The sequence below is a fragment of the Neovison vison genome, chromosome 5 (assembly GCF_020171115.1).
Source record: "Neovison vison isolate M4711 chromosome 5, ASM_NN_V1, whole genome shotgun sequence".
NCBI classification, from domain to species: Eukaryota; Metazoa; Chordata; class Mammalia; order Carnivora; family Mustelidae; genus Neogale; species Neogale vison.
In genome coordinates, this window is record NC_058095.1 from 33,343,767 (window position 1) to 33,362,718 (window position 18,952).

At 40.7% G+C, this 18,952-nt stretch overlaps 1 protein-coding gene across 2 annotated transcripts in view; it reads left to right on the forward strand.

Annotated features, from left to right (window-relative positions):
• Window positions 1-6,660: 6,660 nt before the first annotated feature.
• AP2B1 (adaptor related protein complex 2 subunit beta 1) overlaps window positions 6,661-18,952 on the forward strand; it is a 126,579-nt gene continuing 114,287 nt past the window's right edge. The window contains exons 1-2 of one of the 2 annotated variants that reach the window (XM_044248420.1): window positions 6,661-6,790; window positions 13,582-13,641. In XM_044248420.1, the coding sequence (XP_044104355.1) occupies window positions 13,605-13,641 (37 nt within the window). In that variant the 5' untranslated portion in view covers window positions 6,661-6,790; window positions 13,582-13,604. The remainder of the gene's footprint in view (window positions 6,791-13,581; window positions 13,642-18,952) is intronic. The other variant, XM_044248421.1, reaches the window with a different exon arrangement.

Below are 18,952 nucleotides of genomic sequence, written 5' to 3' on the forward strand. Positions count from 1 at the left end.
CCTGCTGCTGAGGACTCTGTTCCCTTGGGCGATTTAGTTAGGGGTGGGAACAAAAGGGAATATGGACGTACGGAAGTCTCTGTGCGCGCGGCGGGGGCGGTAGGTAATTTATATTCTGCTCCCTTCCGGGAAGGATTTGGAGCGACGCAGCTGGCGATAGAAGGCTTTAGCTTTGTTGCCAGTTATGAAAAAGATGATAGAATGAATAAGGTTCCTGCAGTCCGTTGGAACTATTACTTTCCATTCCAGCTGGTAGATTAACAGTCTCCTAGGTGTAGTTGTGTTCAAGCATAACTAGGCACTTGCACTCTCGATGAAAATGGTTCCTGCTGCCGTACACGTTTGGATGTGTCACAGGGGGATGAATACGTGTTAAGACGGAGGGATCCTGGTGTGTTCTAGCTAGAATGAACTGGGGACGCTTGGCAGATGGTACTTTTCACTGTTTGTATTGCAGAGTTAACGTAATTTACCTTAGGGTTTGCAAAATGCTTTTACATCGTGTGCAACTTTGCCTCGTTTGAGTTGCGTATACGGGTTTATTGACTTTCAGTGAGTTAAAGTTCAACCATTCCTCTTTCTCTCCAGCCCCTCCCCACTTCTATGCTAAGTGGTTAGGAATAGAAGGTATTCACGGCCTAACAGGAACTTATGGCGTAAAGACCATTGGTTTGCATAATGAGAACCCTCAAAAAGAAGGTTTGGGCTTAATTGTTTCAATAAAGTCTTGCGAGTTAATCTTACAGTTCTAAACGTGTTTTTTACTCTACCAATAACCTGCCAGCGACAATCACGTTGATGGAAGACTTTTACCTTACGGAAATTCAACGACTAGAGATACTGTATCTGTATAAAGCACCTGACAAGTATTAGGTGTTCTAACAATAGCCTTTTTTTTAAAGGACCAACTTACCCAATTTATTTCTGTTATGTTTTTCTAGGGGCGCGAGTAGTAAACGTTAAACGTCGTCTAATGAGCTGCTTTCATTAACAGTAAAAATTCCAAGTGATAAGAAGGCATTATGTCAAAGTTTAGCTGGCAGAATTTTTCTTTCTCAAGTGAACATAAAATAAAGGTGCATCTTGAAAATCAGTGATGTTTTAGAGTCCATGGAATACACCAGATTTTGAAGTGCATTTTCCAGCCAGACAATGTGGCTGGACATTTCAGACAGAGAAAGCAGCACCATAAGGAGGGTCAGATAGGGAAAGGACACAGTGAAGTTCTACTTCAAAGAAATTCACACAGGTCAGTGTGGCAGAGGGGCTGGGAGTGGCACAACCAAGGTAGGAAAGGAGAGGTGGGGCTGACACCAGACTAAGTTCCCCCATCACTGGAGACCTCAAGCATTGGCAGACTGACCCTGCTGAGGATGAAGAGGAAGATTCAGGCAAAGCAGAGTCATACAATATGAGGCCAGACTTCAGTTTTAACTACGTAAGTTCGATTCTGGTTCAGCCCCCACATACTGTGGCTGATACCTCAGGCACTGACATAACCTCTCTGGGTCTCAATCTCATCTATAAAGTGGAAATCATAATGTACCCATAATGTATCATAGGGTTGTGAGGATTTTTTAAATTAACATATAATGTATTATTAGTTTCAGGGTTACAAATAGTAGCTACTACAAAAGAACGAAGTTGAGACTTAGCATCAACTACAGGTGGGAAATTAAACGTTTATTATCAATTAGGGTTCTTTGTTTACAAGCAGAAGAAGCAAGCTAATATTTTTTAAATGTTTGGGAATGTATGGCGTAGTTAACAAAATGAGGAAAGCCATCTCTAAAAAGGACAGGAACTACAGTTGTATTGGATGTCTCCAGCAAGAATTAGTAGTCTCACCCAAGCAGTGCTGTTGCATGAAAAAGCTTCAACAACTTTCTGTCACTGTACTTATGATTCAAATGGCTATTGCCCTACCTTGGTTCAGATTTCCTCTCCACTCTGTTTGACTCTTGGAAGAGGGCAAGACTGGAGTTCCTGCTGGCTTAGCCAGTTAGGTGTCTGACTCTTGGTTTCAGCTCAGGTCATGATCTCAGGGTTGTAAGATCGGTTGGTACCCAGTTCCGTGCTCATTGTAGAGTCTGCTTAAGATTCTCTGCCTCCCCACCCTTGCCCCGCACACCTGCTCACTCTCTATAAAGTAAACAAATCTTAGGGGGGGGGGGAAAGGCAAGACATCTTGATTAATAGTCTTTTGAGGATGACCCAAAAGTAAATTGAAATTATTGCAAGAAAAAAAAGAGAAGCAGTAAAAAAATGCCAATTTTTTAAAAAATATTTCATTTATTTTGGAGAGTGTGCGAGCTGGGGGCAGGGGAGGGAAAGAGAATCTCAAGCCGACTTCTCACTGAGCACAGAGCCCCATGCGGGGCTGCATTTTACCACCCCGAGATCGTGACCTGAGCTAAAATCAAGAGTTGAATACTTAACTGACAGCCACCCAGGTGCCCCCAATTAATGCCAAGTATTACAGCCAACAAATAATAACCACCTCAGCATAGATCACACTCTCAGGTTTATGTTTTAATAGGTAAGACATAAAAAGTATACTTAAGTATTAAGAGGTATTATATAGATTTTATATATAGATTTTTATTATATAATAAAATAACATTTGATTATATATTTATACATATATTAAGAGGTATTATATATATTAAGCAGTATTAAGAGCTATCAGATAGGTTAGTCTGATGTGAGATTAGAAGAAGAGATAACTATCAGCTGGGAGAAATAAGGCACTACAAACTAGCTTAAATAGAAGCCCTATGTTGGCCTATGTAACCAAAGCGAAAGATGTTTCTATCCTTATATTTTATTTCAGCTTCTCTTTGCCAGTTGCTTTCTAATATAGTGATGTAACCTGGTACCTTCTGTACCTTGTAAGACAGGTACAGAAGACAGAACAGATACCACAGAAAATTCTATGAATTAGGTGGATCTCAAAAAATGAGTACATTTGGGGCAAGTCACGGTAGTGGTAGGGCTTTCCAGGCTGAGGGAGCAGTAGGGAGTATGTAGGTGGAACAAATTGTTTAGTTTAACTATAGAGCTACAGAAGGGAATAACAGAGTATGTTGAGCATACACTTAGGTGGGTTATGGAAGATCTTAAATGTGAATATTCTTTGCCTGTGAATATTCATTTGTTTAATAAATACTGAGTAATGTGTCAGGCATTACGCTAGGTGCTGGGTATGAAATAGTAAAAACAGATATGGAATTTATACTCTAGTTGAAAAGGAAGATAAGTAAATAAACACACATAATTTATAAATGGAATAAGTGCTGGAATGGTGTGGCAGTGTGGGCTAGGAGGGCAGAACCTTTTAGATTGGGGAAACAGAGTGCTTTGGGGAGATTACAATTAGACCAAATTATGAGCCAACTATGGGGATGGGTTGTTGATTATGAGTCAGGAGGGGCGGTATTTGTTAAGACCCTAGGATGGGAAAGAGTGTGGCATATGTGAGGGCTGCGATAGCAAAAGAGGAAATGCAGAGTAACTGAAAGGCATAAAATATTAGAGGTAGGGGTCAAACCGTGCAAGGACTCTGGCCATGGGAAGGAGACTAGATTTTAATTCAAGTGCAATGGGAATTCCTTGAAGGATTTATACACCAGAATCATGATGAGGTTTGTATTTTTAAGATGATTCTGTAATGTTTATGTGGTTATGTTTACTTTGTGAAAATTCTTCCAATGTTTACATTTATTATGTGTGCACTTCTTAAAAATGTTTGTTACACACTTGAGAATAAGTTAAATAACTTGGCTGCTGTATGGATAATGGTTGGGAGGAAAGTTGAGGTTTCTGGTAGCCCAGGCACTAGGTGGTAGTTTAGATTAATGAGGTGAAATAGAGGGGGTTGGATGAATTAAAGGTTTATTTTGAGGGGTGCCTGGGTGGCTCAGTTGGTTAAGCCACTGCCTTCGGCTTGGGTCATGTTCCTGGGGTCCTGGAATCGAGTCCCGCATCAGGCTCCTTGCTCAGTGGGGAGCCTGCTTCTCTCTCTGCCTCTGCCTGCCGCTCTGCCTGCTTGTGTTCTCTCTCTCTCTCTCTGGCAAATAAATAAATAAAATCTTTTAAAAAAAGAAAAGGTTTATTTTGAAGGTGGATTGACAACTCGGAGATGGTTTGGATGTGACCATTAAGGGAGAGAGAAATCAAGAATGACTCTCCAGGTTTCTGGCTTGATCAATTTAGTGTAATTTATTGAGATAATCACAACTGTAGCAAATGCTGCATAGTCATACTGTGTGCATACCTATATCAATTCCCTTGGTCCTTATAATAATATTATGATAGAATATTACTATTTCCCCTATTTTACAGATGAGAAAACTAAAGAGCATAGAGATGGGGGAAACTGAGGGAAGGATAGGTTTGGACTTACTAGGCATTGAGGATCTGCTAAAAGTTTTTGAATAGGAGAAGGACATGAATCAAAGTCCTTTAATAAATATTTTCTGGGGGACGCCTGGGTGGCGCAGTTGGTTGGACGACTGCCTTCGGCTCAGGGCGTGAGCCTGGAGTCCCGGGATCGAGTCCCACATCGGGCTCCCAGCTCCATGGGGAGTCTGCTTCGCTCTCTGACCTTCTCCTCGCTCATGCTCTCTCTCACTGTCTCTCTCTCTCAAATAAATAAATAAAATCTTAAAAAAAAAAAATAAATAAATATTTTCTGGGATCTTCTTTACAAAATCCTCCTGTGATTTCTGGGAGTTTTAACTGGAACCAGGTTTTTCAACACCCCTCCTCCCTCATCTCATGATTTATTTAATTTGGGTGGGCCATAATAAATACAGAATTTTTCATCAGTGTGGTTAGCATTTGGTGGTGAAGTTGGGAATAAGTCAAGGTTAGAAATAGAGCTTTTTATGGGTAGAAACAATCATTGAACTCATGGTTCATGATAGTATAGTATAAAGAAAAGTAGTATAGTGTAAAGAAAGTATAGGATAAAGAAAATGTATGACTTTAAAAACTTAAAAAAACTTTAAAAAAATCTTTGCTATATTCTCTCTTAAATATCCTATATACTCTTTTCAGCCATATTTTTAAAAGATTTTTTTATTTATTTGTTTGACAGAGAGCAAGCACAAGCACAGGGAGTGGCAGGCAGAGGGCAAAGCAGGGAGAAGCAGGTTTCCAGTTGAGCAGAGAACTGGAAGTGGGACTTGATCCCAAGACTCTGGGCCATGACCTGAGCCAAAGGCAGAAGCTTAACTGACTGAGCCACCCAGGTGTCCTACAGCTAGAAGTTACAACTCCTGTTTTCATGTCCTCACCTCCCATTCATCCTCACACTTCTGCAGCATGGCTTTTGCCTTCATATCTTTACCAATGGTCACAGCAATGACATTAAAGACTATTTATTTATGTACTTATTTATTCAGAGGGATGGGGGCCGAGGCAGGGGGGAGGGCAAAGAGAATATTAGGCAGACTCCATGCCTCATGCAGAGCCATGTGGGGCTCAATCTCAACTTCCCTATCATGACCAGGGCTGCAATCAAGAGTTGGTTGCTTAACTGTCTGAGCCACCCAGGCACCATGATATCAAACACCTTTATGTTGCTAAATCCTTGGACACTTGAGCCCTTCCTCCTCTTCTCTATAGCAACTGATATTGTTGACCACTCAATACATTTATGCATTCAACAAATTTTGGGGAGGGGGGCTAGGTCTCAGATAGAGGAGTGAACAGACTGGTATAGTTCCTACTTTCATTTAACTCTAAAAACATGCTGAAACATAACCATCTGCTTTTCCTTAATTCTTTCTACTTTGCAGTCGTTTTGCATTTTGGTTTCCTCAACTTCTGCCCCAGGCTCTCTTGCTCTCCACATTTTTTTTTTAAATTAAAATCTTACTCTTTTTAGAGCAGTTCTAGGTTCACAGCACAAGTGAGGGAAAGGTACAGAGATTTCTAGGTCTTGGTTTCCAAATGTAACTTATTTTTGTGTAAGCACTCCTATAAGCCAGATGCTTTACCTACATTATCCCATTTAAACTTCACAAACCAGAGAGAGATGATTGGATTCATTTCACAGTTAAGACTAAGATTAAAGAGAGCGCCTGGGTGGCTCAGTGGGTTAAAGCTTCTGCCTTCGGCTTGGGTCACGAGCCCAAGGTCCTAGGATCGAGCTCCGCATCCGGCTCTCTGCTCAGCAGGGAGCCTGCTTCCTCCTCTCCCTCTGCCTGCTTCTCTGCCTACTTGTGATCTCTGTCTGTCAAATAAATAAATAAAATCTTTAAAAAAAAAAAAAAAGGACATGTTAAGTGATTTCCCAGTCACATTCTCACCATTGTCCACAGTCCTGAGCTGGCCTGCGAAATCAGCTGAGCCTTAAAAAAAATTTTTTTTTAATAAAAGAAACGATATTTCAATCCCTTGCATGTGAGAGGTTTTAGAGAACTCCTGTGCGAGGAAACAAATCCAGGGAACGTCAGTTTGTTTAATATAGTCCTCTGCATAGCCTCCGAACTTGCTCTTGGGTCGAGTCTCCAGTTTCCGCTCAAAAACAAAAAAACAAAAAAGACCGGTCCGTTTCCAAGGGGACAGAGATCGCCGCCTTTCTGGTTCTCCCGCGCGCGGGGATGACGGTAACGTCGAGGTTCTCTGACGTCAGGGTTTCCTGTCCACCATTTTTGTCCCTGGCAAAGTGGGTTTTGCGCAGTGGCTTAGACCTGGAGGAGTCGTGACGTGCAGGAAACCATTACAACACCGCTCGGGCCGTGCTCTCTGGCTGCTGCCGCCACCCCCGCCCTCGCCTCCGGTGAGTTCAAGGCGGCTAACTTCGGGGTGTGTCCCTCATTGATGGCAGGGGGACCCCAGGTTGAGTTGGAGGCTGGTGGGGTGGGAGGGAGAAGAAATCCTAGGAGCGTGACCGTTGAGGATGAAGTGAGCCGTCGGGTGTGACCGTTGTGAGGAAAAGGGTTGGAGAGAGGAACTCCACGACTCCGGCCTGACGAGGGAATTCTCGGGTGTGGCAGCTAGGAATTGGTGGGGCGGAGGGCACGGGAGGGGGGATATGTTCGAGGTCGGGGGTAGGGGCCAGAGGCCAGGGGTGTGGCCGGTACAGGCTGGAGGCCAAACGGGAGAACCTTCCTTCTGCCCCGGTTGGCGTCGTTCATTCAGAGGCTGGGACTTGACCAGCTAAGTAGAGGGCGAAAGGGATTCCCCCACAGGTTTGTCCATTGGCGGGCAGCACTTTCCTGTCTCCCGTAATTGGAGGTTAAACGACTCCTCTCTCCCATCTCGTAATGGAGGAATATATCCCAAGAATCTTGACCACCTGGGCCTGAAGAGGAATTCCTGACACTTGGTGGAAGGGAAGAGAAACCTTCAGACCTGATGTGAGAGAGGGGGAAGCAAATAGGGGTAAATCAGCCCCGAATTTTTCCTTCTTGGGTTTAGCAGGAATGATCTGGTTTGGGAAAGGCTGTAGACTAAGCCAGAGGCAAAGAAACTGGAATGTGTTGTTATTTCCATATTCTATGCATCCAAAGGATTAATTTAAGCTGTTTCTTTTCAGAGCAGTCTTCTACCTGGGGGGAGGCTTTTATTGAACTTACCTGGCTATTTCATTATGAAGCAGTGTGCATAAAGTGTGGATACTTCATTAAACTTTGATTTAAAAAAAAAATAGGTGTTTTAAATGCCAGATGCTGTTACGATAATCATTGAGGTTAAAAAGAAAAAGTAAAGAAAGCACAGTAAGTTTCGAAAAGGCGGAATGACCCAGAAAGTGGTCTGAATGAGGGACAATTTAAATGATTAATTAAGTTTCTGGTATGCCTGTATTGCTTAGCCTCAGGGTACACTTACAAAGTAATAATGGAAAGCAGATGGAGGAGATGCAACTGTACAAGAAAGCGTGTAACACATTCCAGTGATGACTAAGCGTCGTGGTAAGGTGAGAACTGTTTGCAGGTACCTTAACAGTTTAAACTCCCGAGGAAGCAGAAAGGATAGTGTGTTCTGCAAACAGCCTCAATGAAAGTTGAGTGGTAAAATTAACGCAGAGTTAACATTTTGTGAGTTGAGACTCAAGAGAGTTCAGTTCATCTTCCCCCGCCTTAAACGTCCATATTTAAAAATATTACATTTTATGTACGGGTTTGACCCAAGCTGAGCAAGCAGTGAATTAGATACGATACCTTCTTCTTTCTTCCTTCTTTACTTCTAGGCTTCAGTTTTCCAGAGTTTTGCTGTTTCAGTTAATAATTGGATGGAAGAGGGTGTCTGGGTGGCTCTGTCGTTAAGCCTCTGCTTTTGTCTTAGGTCATCATCCCAGCGTCCTGGAGTTGAGCCTGCATTGGGTTCTCTGCTCAGCAGGAAGCCTGCTTCTCCCTCTCCCACTCCCTGTACTTGTGTTCCCTCTCTTGCTGTCTCTCTCTGTGTCAAATAGATAAATATAATCTTAAAAAGAAAAAAATTTGGATCTAAGGGGCACCTGGGTGGCTCAGTCCGTTAAGCACTGCCTTTAGCTCAGGTCATAATCCCAGGGTCCTGGAATGGAGCCCTTCATTGGGCTCCCTGCTCAGAGAGGAGTCTGTTTCTCCCCATGCCTCTCCCCTTGCTTGTGCTTTATCTCTCAAATGAATACATAAAACTTAAAAAAAAGAAATTGGGTGTAAAACTTGAGGCACCTAGGTGGCTCAGTGTGTTGAGTATCTGACTTTGGCTCAGGTCATGGTCTCAGGGTCCTGGGATTCGTGTCTGGCTCCATGCTCAGTGAGGAGCTTGTTTGTCCTTCTACCCCTTTCCCTGCTCATTCTCTCTCTTTTTAATAAAATTTTTAAAAATTGGATGTAAAATTTTTGAAGTTCTTTCTTACTGTATAATATTAAATTACTTTTTAGTCTGACATAGTGAAATAGAAATCACGGGTGTGGAGGTGCCTGGGTGGCTCAATTATTTGAGCCTCCAGCTCTTAATTTGTGCCCGGATCATGATCTCAGGGTCATGGGATTGAGCCCTCATGTCAGGCTCTGAGCTCAGCGCAGTGTCTGCTTGTCCCTCTCCCTTTGCTCCTCCCCGCCACAAACTCCCTCTAAAATACATAAATAAAATCTTAAAAAAAAAAAAATCGCAGGCATGTTTGTTTTAATTAGGAGCCTTGTGATTTCTTATGAGCTAAATGATAATGGAAGACACTATTATCTTTGCATTGAAATATCTAATTATTGAAATATTTGAGGGGCACCTAGATGGTTCAGTTGGTTTAGCGTCTGCCTTTGGCTCAGGTCATCATGTTAGGGTCCTGGAATTGAGCCTCACGTGGGGCTCTCTCCTCAGCCAAGAGCCTGTGTGCTCACTGTGTCAAATAAATAAAATCTTGAAAAAAAATGTTTGAAATCTCAGTTCTTCTCACCCCTGTAACGAAAGATGTCTTAAATGGCCTTTCTGCCCTATAATTGGGTTAGCTCCAGCCAGTTTTTTTGCTACAGGCTCCAGACTGTGTAAAGCCAACTATGTGTGAGAAGAAGGGATTTAGTGGCCTCACCAAGTCTAATTTAGCTGCCATTTCCCAGAGAGCCATTTGATGCTGAGACCCTATTTTTTTCTGGCCTTATTTTCTTTAGGGGCACTGTAAGGAGGGGGAATAGAAGAGAAGGGTCTTTCACAACCTGTATTTGGTAGAAACTAGGTTATGTTAAATCCAGATATATCATCCCGTGTAGGGAGGGAGGCTTTCTCTCAAATGCAGGCATCACACACTGGGCTAGCTGGGCTAGGACAAGAGTGAGTGTGTGCTTTCCCTGTGGTCGCCATTGTTTAGCAGTATCCCAAGGCCATACCGCAGGTCCTAGAACAGTCAGTGACTTGTCTAGTTTATCTGGTGGGAAGGTGGTGTGAATTCAGACTCCATGATGGCTTTACTTTTTCCTGGGGTTTCCTCTAGGAAAAAAAAGAAACATTTTTTTTTTCCAGGAAGAGCTTGATTTTTGAGGCTCTTCAGCAAATATTTTACTTTTTTTTTTTTTTTTCAGCTCTATCTTAGCTGCTTTTCCTTTGGTTTCTAGCAGGCTGCAGTTTTCACCATCCTGTATTTTTGAGAACCTGGTTATGTTCATCTTTGGCATGTGATTATCTCATTTAAAAAGTATGTAATTTTTATAAAAGATTTATTATTTGAGAAAGAAGGATAGAGAGTGAGGGAGCATGGAGAGGGAGAAGCAGGCTCCTGCCTGATGCAGGGCCCTGGAATCATGACCTGAGCGGAAGGCAGATGCTTAACCCACTGAGCCCCATATGCCCCATATATAGTTTTTTGAAGTGTAATTCACGTAACATAAAATTAATCATTTTAAAGTGAACAGTTGAGTGACATTTAGTACATTCTTAGTGTTGTGCAACCACCACCTCTTCCCACTTGTTTTTGTTTAGACTACTTTCATTTTTCTTGGAGTTTTCTTTTGGCTTAAGGCAGGTAGGTTTCCCTGTCAATAGGGGTCAGGGATGCTTCATTTACTATTGTTTACAGCAGTGGAAGCTAAGAGTGATCGGTTTCTCCCTTTCTTTAAGAGCAGGGATTCTTATTTTAGGAGCTAAGATGACTTGTCTCTCTTCCCTGAAATTTTGTGGGTGGGTACATTGTTCCTTAGTTAGGAACACAGTGCTCCCAGTGAATAAGACAGAAATATATTCCTTGACAATGAAATTTAAGGGAGGTAGTGAAATGTGTGGGTCACTAATAAAGGCAGAATTTTTTTTTCTAAATGGTGCCAGCAGAGCTTTAAGATTTTATTTATTTATTTGACAGACAGAGATCACAAGTAGGCAGAGAGGCAGGCAGAGAGAGAGGGGAAGCAGGTTCCCTGCTGAGCAGAGAGCCCAATGTGGGGCTCCATCCCAGGACCCTGGGATCATGACTCGAGCCCAAGGCAGAGACTTTAACCTTAACACTGAGCCACCCAGATGCCCCGTAAAGGCAGAATTTAAGACTAGGTTAACTTTATCATTAACAGACTGTGGTTAAAATTCTTGTTAAGAATTTAATATGTGCATATGTTTTTATGAGATCTTTAGAAAACAGAACAATTTTTGTGCCTTTTTTCAAAGAAACAGTGAAAAATAACATCCAGATTGTGTGTGTATGTATGTAATTATTTATTTTTAAAGATTTTTATTTATTTGGCAGAGAGAGACAGCCAGAGAGGGAACACAGGCGGGGGGAGTGGGAGAGGGAGAAGCAGGCTTCCCACAGAGCAGGAAGCCCAACGTGGGGCTCCATCCCCGGATCGGATCGTGACCTGAGCCGAAGACAGAGGCTTAACGATTGAGCCACCTAGGCACCCCCAGATTATGTTTTTAAATCCTAAGTAAGTTTTAAGTTTTGAGGATTCTTTTGGACTTAAGATGGCAATAATAACATCCTAGACAGACCATATTGGCCTTGAGCTCTGGCTCTCAGGTTCTAGAAATCATTTCTGTATAGTGATTTCTCTCTTTGTATGTGTAAGTTCTTACATAATAACTTCAGATTTATTTCAGATCTTATACATGAAGGACTCCTTTCTTCAATTTGCCCATTTCACATTTAGTGTACATTGTGAATGGATTAAATAATTATAACATTCTTTGAATTTTTGCTAGGAAGGCATTATGAAAATATTGTAAAAAGCAAGCATCTGTCACAGGTTAATTTTAATTATATCAAAATGGGAATTTCTGTATTCTATAATATTTGTGAGTTCTAGCTCACATAGAAGGTAATTCAGGGAAATTCTGGTACAACCTAAAGCACTCTTGCATAAGGATCAGGACTGTAAATAGAAGCTACTTGGAAAGAGCTTTCTATTGGAAAGAGCTCAGCTGAGTTTAATTTCCCTTAGGCTATCCAAGTAGCACAATGTAGAGATCAGATTTGAGCCAGGCTTTTTTCATTATTTCATGTTTATTTGGCTCTTTTTTATTTTCCTTAATTACATTGATTTGTTTATTGCTTGGGTCTTTTCTCTCTGATCCATATTTACTGTTGTTTGCCAAATGTGGTATCACTCATGTTGTTTTGGCTTGACAGTAATGAGCAGGTGCCAGGCATCAGTCCTAAATTTGGTAATAAGCATTGTTAATGAGGATGGTAAGGAAGAAGATACACATTTTTGAGTGCAGAAGGAATATTACTACATGGAAATTTAAATACAGTTAAAGATATCAACTACCTAGGACAAAGTCTTAAAAGTTTCTTAAATCAGAAAACATTGTCTCATTATTAGGGGGAGAAATGTGGCCAGTCCATGCCCTTTTGTTTCACTAGTAGAACCATGTGTCAGTTGGATTAATTTTCCATTTAACTTGAAGCATTAACTTGAGGCTGGGATGCATGATCTTTTGAGTTTTAACACCTTCTGATTCTTTTTTGTATGCAATGTGACTGAATAAATAACCTTCTCTTTTTTTTTTTTTTTGCCTTGTTTTTAGCTGTAAAGTGATATTATTTATTATTTGGGAATACTTTTGGGCTAAGTATAGATAGTTGGAAATATGAAAACTATAATTAAGAAATCCATGTGTGAGGCATATTTGCCTCTAGAGATTTGTTGTGAAAGAATATTGTCCTATTAATGTAGGCTTTTTATTCTGAGATTCCTTTTTTCAAGAGATTCATGTAATGGTGAATAGGTTGGCACAGTTTTCTCTTTCAGCCTTACTATTGCTTCAGGATATGTGATTTGGAATGACTCCATCTTGAGGTAGGGAGTAAATAAGATTTTCCTTAATGGAAAGTAATGGGGAGGGGCGCCTGGGTGGCTCAGTGGGTTAAGCCGCTGCCTTCGGCTCAGGTCATGATCTCAGGGTCCTGGGATCGAGTCCCGCATCGGGCTCTCTGCTCAGCAGGGAGCCTGCTTCCTCCTCTCTCTCTCTCTCTCTGCCTGCCTCTCTGCCTACTTGTGATCTCTCTCTGTCAAATAAATAAATAAATAAAATCTTTAAAAAAAAAAATTAAAAAAAAAAAAAAAAGAAAGTAATGGGGAGATCTTTCAAAACAAACTTTTTCTTATCTTAATATTTGAGTGCCTAATTGAAGATGTATTTGCAGAAAGGTCTAGCTTTAGGTCTTGGAGGCTTGGAGGAGATAATTATGCATAAAATCACAAGGCCATAATAGATTATCAATTCATGCCATTTAGCCTATGGATTTTGCCCCAGATAGTTCCTTGAGGCAAGAGTTAACATCCCTAATTATCTTTGCATGTCTTGAATCACCAGTAACGGTGGTAAGGAAGAAAATACCCATTTTTGAGTATAGAAATTCTTTTTTTTTTTTTTTTTAAAGATTTTATTTATTTATTTCACAGACAAGAGATCCCAAGTAGGCAGAAAAGCAGGCACAGAGAATGGGGGGAAGCAGGCTCCCTGTTGAGCAGAGAACCTGATGCGGAGCTCAATCCCAGGACCCTGGGATCACGACTTGATTATGAAGGCAGAGGCTTTAACGCACTGAGCCACTCAGGTGCCCCTGAGTATAGAAATTCTTATAAATGTTATTAAAATTAATCAAATGCCTTGCTGGACATCACTAAATTGGATAAATCATTTTTTCTTCTCTTGTTTTAGGTGCACATTAAAGATCCAAAACCATGACTGACTCCAAGTACTTCACAACCAATAAAAAAGGTAAGTACGAAAACTTGATCAAAGAACTTTTGAGTTCTTTGAGTTTGAGTTCTTCAAAAGTTATAGTGTCAAATTGTTCCCCCTAGAATGTTCCTGACCTCTTCAGACATGCATATTGTGGACAGTCTCATTGGGGATCTATTGTTTGTATAGAACAGGGTATTTGAATAAATTATTAAAGGATAGGTTTGTAAAGATAGGGCTATGATACACATGATTTTGAGTTGAAGGTTCTATTCTGGTAAGAGGATGAAATCCAATTTGGATCCATTGAAGATTGGTAGATCTGAGGAAGGCAGAAGCAGCAGCAGCAGCAGCACATTCATTCTCTCTTTTTTTTTTTACTTGGAAATATTTTATAACAAAGAGTACTATTAAAGCAATATAGGTCATGTAAAAAGTAAAAATGCAATTCTCTTTCTCCTTATTCCGGTTCCTGAGGTGAACTCAGGTATATCCTTAGTTTTTTTCTATGCATATAAATGAAAGTATTAATCCATATGATTAAGCACTTTTTTATCTTTAACAAAAAGAGGTCAAGCAACAGTACATAGAAACTTGATATTTTCATATCCCTCCATATATAGATTTACCTCATTCTTTGGGTGTTATCTAAATACATTCTTTGTACTTAAGACAGGGAACCTCTAGGATGCCTGGGTAGCTCAGTCCTTAAGCATCTGCCTTTGGCTCAGGTCATGGTCCCAAGGTCCTGGGATCGAGCCCCACATCTGGCTCCTTGCTCATCAGGGAGCCTGCTTCTCCCCCTGCTTGTGCTCTCTCTCTGTGTCAAATAAATAAATTAAATGTTTAAAAAAAAATAAAAGGGAACCTCTAGAGTCAGTTCCATGATTTTTAGTTCATAGTCTGTGGATTACTTGAAAACAGCTTTGAATTTATTAACCTCATAGTCTTTGTAATCAGAAATATAATACTGCTTTACAGGGTGTCTAGGCGGCTAAGTCTGTTGAGTGTATGACTCTTGATTTTGGCTCAGGTCATGATCTTGGGGTCATGAGATCAAACCAGTGTTGGGCTCTGCACTCAGCATGGAGTCTGCTTGAGGATTCTCTCCCTCTCCTCCTTCCCTATGTGCATGGGCATGCATCCTCTCTCTCTCAAATAAAATCTTTAAAGTGTGTGTGTGTGTGTGTGTGTGTATATAAATAAAGTAAAATCTCTAAAATATAAGAGTGTGTGTGTATGTGTGTGTGTGTGTGTGTGTATGTATATATATATATGAAATATACTCGTTGTTACATACAGCTGTGGGGCTAGGAATTAGGGATTCTTCTTGGGAAAGTCCAGCCTCCTCATCCTGTAAAATAGCTTACAAATAACAGCTCCTTTCTAATGCTGTAGATGACTCTCCCTTTAAAAACAGACCGGCTTTGGAGCATCTGGATGGCTCAGTTGGTTGCTGTCTGCCTTCAGTTCAAGTCATGATTTCAGGGTCCCAGGTTAGAGCCCCACATCCTGCTGCCTTCTCAGGGAGCAGTCTGCTTCTCCCTTTCCCTCTGTGATCTCTCTTGCTCTCACTTTCTCTCTCAAATAAATAGATACAAATCTTTAAAAGAAAAAAAAAAAACAAAAACCACAGAGTCCATCTCCCTTAACTTATTCATTCTGTTTATTTATTCAGAAAATGTTTATTGAGTGTCTCCTATGTATGAGTCATGCTTTCTCTATACTCTAACGGAGCTTCTTTCTTTTTTTTTTAATTTAATTTTTATTTATTTGACAGACAGAGATCACAGTAGGTAGAGAGGCAGGCAGAGAGAGAGGAAAAAGCAGGCTCCCTGGTGAGCAGAGAGCCTGCTGCGGGGCTCGATCCCAAGACACTGAGATCATGACCGGAGCTGAAGGCAGAGGCTTTAACCCACTGAACCACCCAGGCACCCCACTAACGGAGTTTCTGATTAAATATTCTAATTTCCTTCAAGTCAAAGTAGATGCAAAGGACACCTAATACCCTTTGGTTTCTAAATATAATTTTCCACTAAGGAAGCAGGACTCTTTGGAGAAATAACTGATTCCACGGTAAGTGAAGGGAAAGTACAAGATGAACATGAACATCTTATGCCACAAAGCAAGGGAGTTCTAAAAAAAATAGTGGGACATGTCAAGAAGCAGCGTAGTTTGAAAGGGCTTCCAGTCACCAAATTTAAGATAATTTGAGCAGTAGAAAAAGTGATTATAGTAGTGGATTGTAACCCATCGATTAATACATTATTTACACATAAATCATAATTATCATTGATTCAGTCAAGAGCCATCAGTGAATGCTAAAACGACTAGTAGATGAAAGTTCAATGAGGAGCAGGACATTTAAATAGTCTCAAGGTTTCCTTTCACAAATTACTAATTACAAAGGAAAAAATAGCAACTTTATAGTATCAGGCCCTGATATTTACCACCTTAACCGAGTATTCGATGTTAACATCACCAGTAATGGGACACATTAACATTATTTGTCTCTTGGTGTCATGCATTGAGAAGAATATAACATTCCCTAAGAATTACACCTGTCAAAATGCATAACCTCAGTGTAATCATGAAGGACCATCTGTGATAAGCCTAAGCTGAGGGCATTCTATCAGATAACTGGCCTATACCTTTAAAGAATGTCAGTATCCTAAAAGACAAAGGCTGAAGAACTGCTTCAGATTAAGATTATAGAGGCGTGACAATAAATGTAACATGTGATCCTGGATGATTCTAGATTGGATCCTGGCCTGAGGGGGATGGTGGTAAAATTGCTTTGAAGGATATTATCAAATAAATAAAGTCCATAGATTAGATGATGATGATGTATCAGTGTTAAATTTCCTGATTTTGATCATTGCATTATGGTTAGTAAGATAATCATTGTTAGAAATTATACACTGACCTATTTGGAGCTGAAGAGACATGATGGCTGCCATTTACTATTATGTGATTCAGGAAAAACATGGAAATACATAGAAAGTATCATCAAGCAAATGTGGCACACTGTTAACAATTGGGGAATCTTGCATCTTTTTTTTTTTAAAGGTGTTTATTATTTATTTGAGAGAGAGAGAGAGAGAGAGAGAAGACTGGTGGGGGACAAAGGAAAGGGGAGAGAGCGAGAATCCTTAAGTAGATTCCTCACTGAGTGTGGAGCCCAGCCTGGGCTGGATCCTAGGACCCTGAGGTCATGACCTGAGTTGAAATCAAGAGTCAGACACTTAACCAGCTGAGCCACACAGGTGTCCAAATCTTGCAAATTTTAAAATTGAAATGATTTTTTTTTTTAAATTTTTAAAAACCTGGCTGGCTCAGTGGAGCATGTGACTCTTGATCTTGGGGTGGTGAGTTTGAGGCCCATGTTGAGTGTGGAGATTACTCAAACTCTTACTAAAAAAATTTTTAAAACCCCAATACAGAGGAGGGCACCCTTTGGTGTCCTGAAGGGAACAAAGAGCACTAAAATATTTTCTAGAAAGTGTAGCAAATCTGTCCTATTTTGGTCATTTGGAATTATTTAAGGGTGAACAAGCTCTTTCGTAACATATGGAAACTCCATAGTGAGTCTCTTAATTTTATCAACTTCTAGTCAGTGGCTTTCAACCTTGCCTACACATTGGAGTCACGCAAGGAAATGTAAAACAATACTAATGTCTCATTCCCTCCACCTGAGACACTCTGATTTCATTGGTCTGGGATATTACCTGGCTGTGCAGATTTTTTAAAGCTCCTCACATTTCTCCAATGTGCAGCCAAGATTGAGTACCATTGCTAGCTACGAGCAGTGCTTGGTAGATTTGACTGAGGGGAGAAGGAAAAAAATAGAAGAATTTAGTAAAATTTTATGTATGAGATACCATGTCTCAATTCATGTGCTTCGTGGCTCCCACCCAACTTCTCTATCTTTATTAGTCACACTTCACAAAAACCATTAACCCTGCTTGTCGCTCATTTTCAGCTTTTTTTTCCGACATTCTGAAATGCTATTTATTGTTGACATTTTGTATGCTTTGATGACCAAGATATTGTCTATATTGACATAAAAAGATGTCATTTAAAAACTCACCTAACTTGGGACACCTGGATGGCTCAGTTAGTTAACTATCTGAGTCTTGGTTTTGGCTCAGGTCACGATCTCAGGGTGGTGGGATTGAGCCCCACAACAGGCCCCAACCTCAGCGGGGTATCTGCTTGAGATTTTCTCCCTCTTCCTCTCTCTCTCCCTCTCTCTCTAAAATAAATGAATAAATATTTAATTAAATTTTAAAAAACCCTTACCTAACTCTTCAAACCTTCTCTTGTAATGAATCCTGGTAACCTTTTTTAATTCAGTGATCTGTAAAAGTTTAAGACCTACAGATTGCATCACTGGTGGGTAAATACCACATTTTAAAAAATGGATAGACTGTGTTCCTTTTACTTCCTGCAACACCCACCAGAACTGCCACTGGAACATATTCTTTGTTTATGCTAGGATTGGAATAGTTTCAGTTACATCCTGTTTTGATTCTTCAGCTCCTGCTGCTTTTCACAGTGCAGACTTCTGAAACCCTGCTGCTTGTCCTTTACCGTTCCTAGAAGTAAATGATGAGAACCCTAAGAACTGGATTTGGCAGCAGAGGACTTGGTGGAGAGGAGAATGACTCTGAAGGGACCAGCCTTTGGGGCTGTGCTATTTTTGCATTTGTTGATTAAAATAAAACCGATTTTTGTAACTTTGTTTGCCTTGCTGGCACTGGATTTTGACGTAACAAGCTTTTTTAGTGCTCAGTTTCTGTGTTTCTTACCAGTTTCATCCTTCCCATCCTAAGGCTTTAGGGGATCACATAGTTTGCTGTCCCCACTGTTTCTGTAGTGGTGAATGAGATCTCGTTAAAATGAACATCAAGCACAGTCATATAAACATGGCAGAAAATGAGGCAATATTGTCGAAGAGTTGAAGGCTATAGAGGGAAGGTTGAACTGGGAGTAGCCGACTGCTTTTTCACAGACACAGTGGTATCTTTTGTTTTTTCTTTTAAAACCAGTTGAAGTTTATTACCATGAGAGCCCTGACATTTCACTGTGCAGAACCTGAGCACTCCTTCAAGATTGTGCCTTTAAAAATGACTCTGGTGGGGCGCCTGGGTGGCTCAGGGGCTTAAAGCCTCTGCCTTCGGCTCCAGTCGTGATCCCAGGGTCCTGGGATCATCTGGCTCCCTGCTCAGCGGGGAGCCTGCTTCCTCCTTTCTCTCTGCCTACTTGTGATCTCTGTCTGTCAAATAAATAAATAAAATCTTAAAAAAAAAAAAAAAAAGACTCGGGTTTGTACCATCTTTTTTTT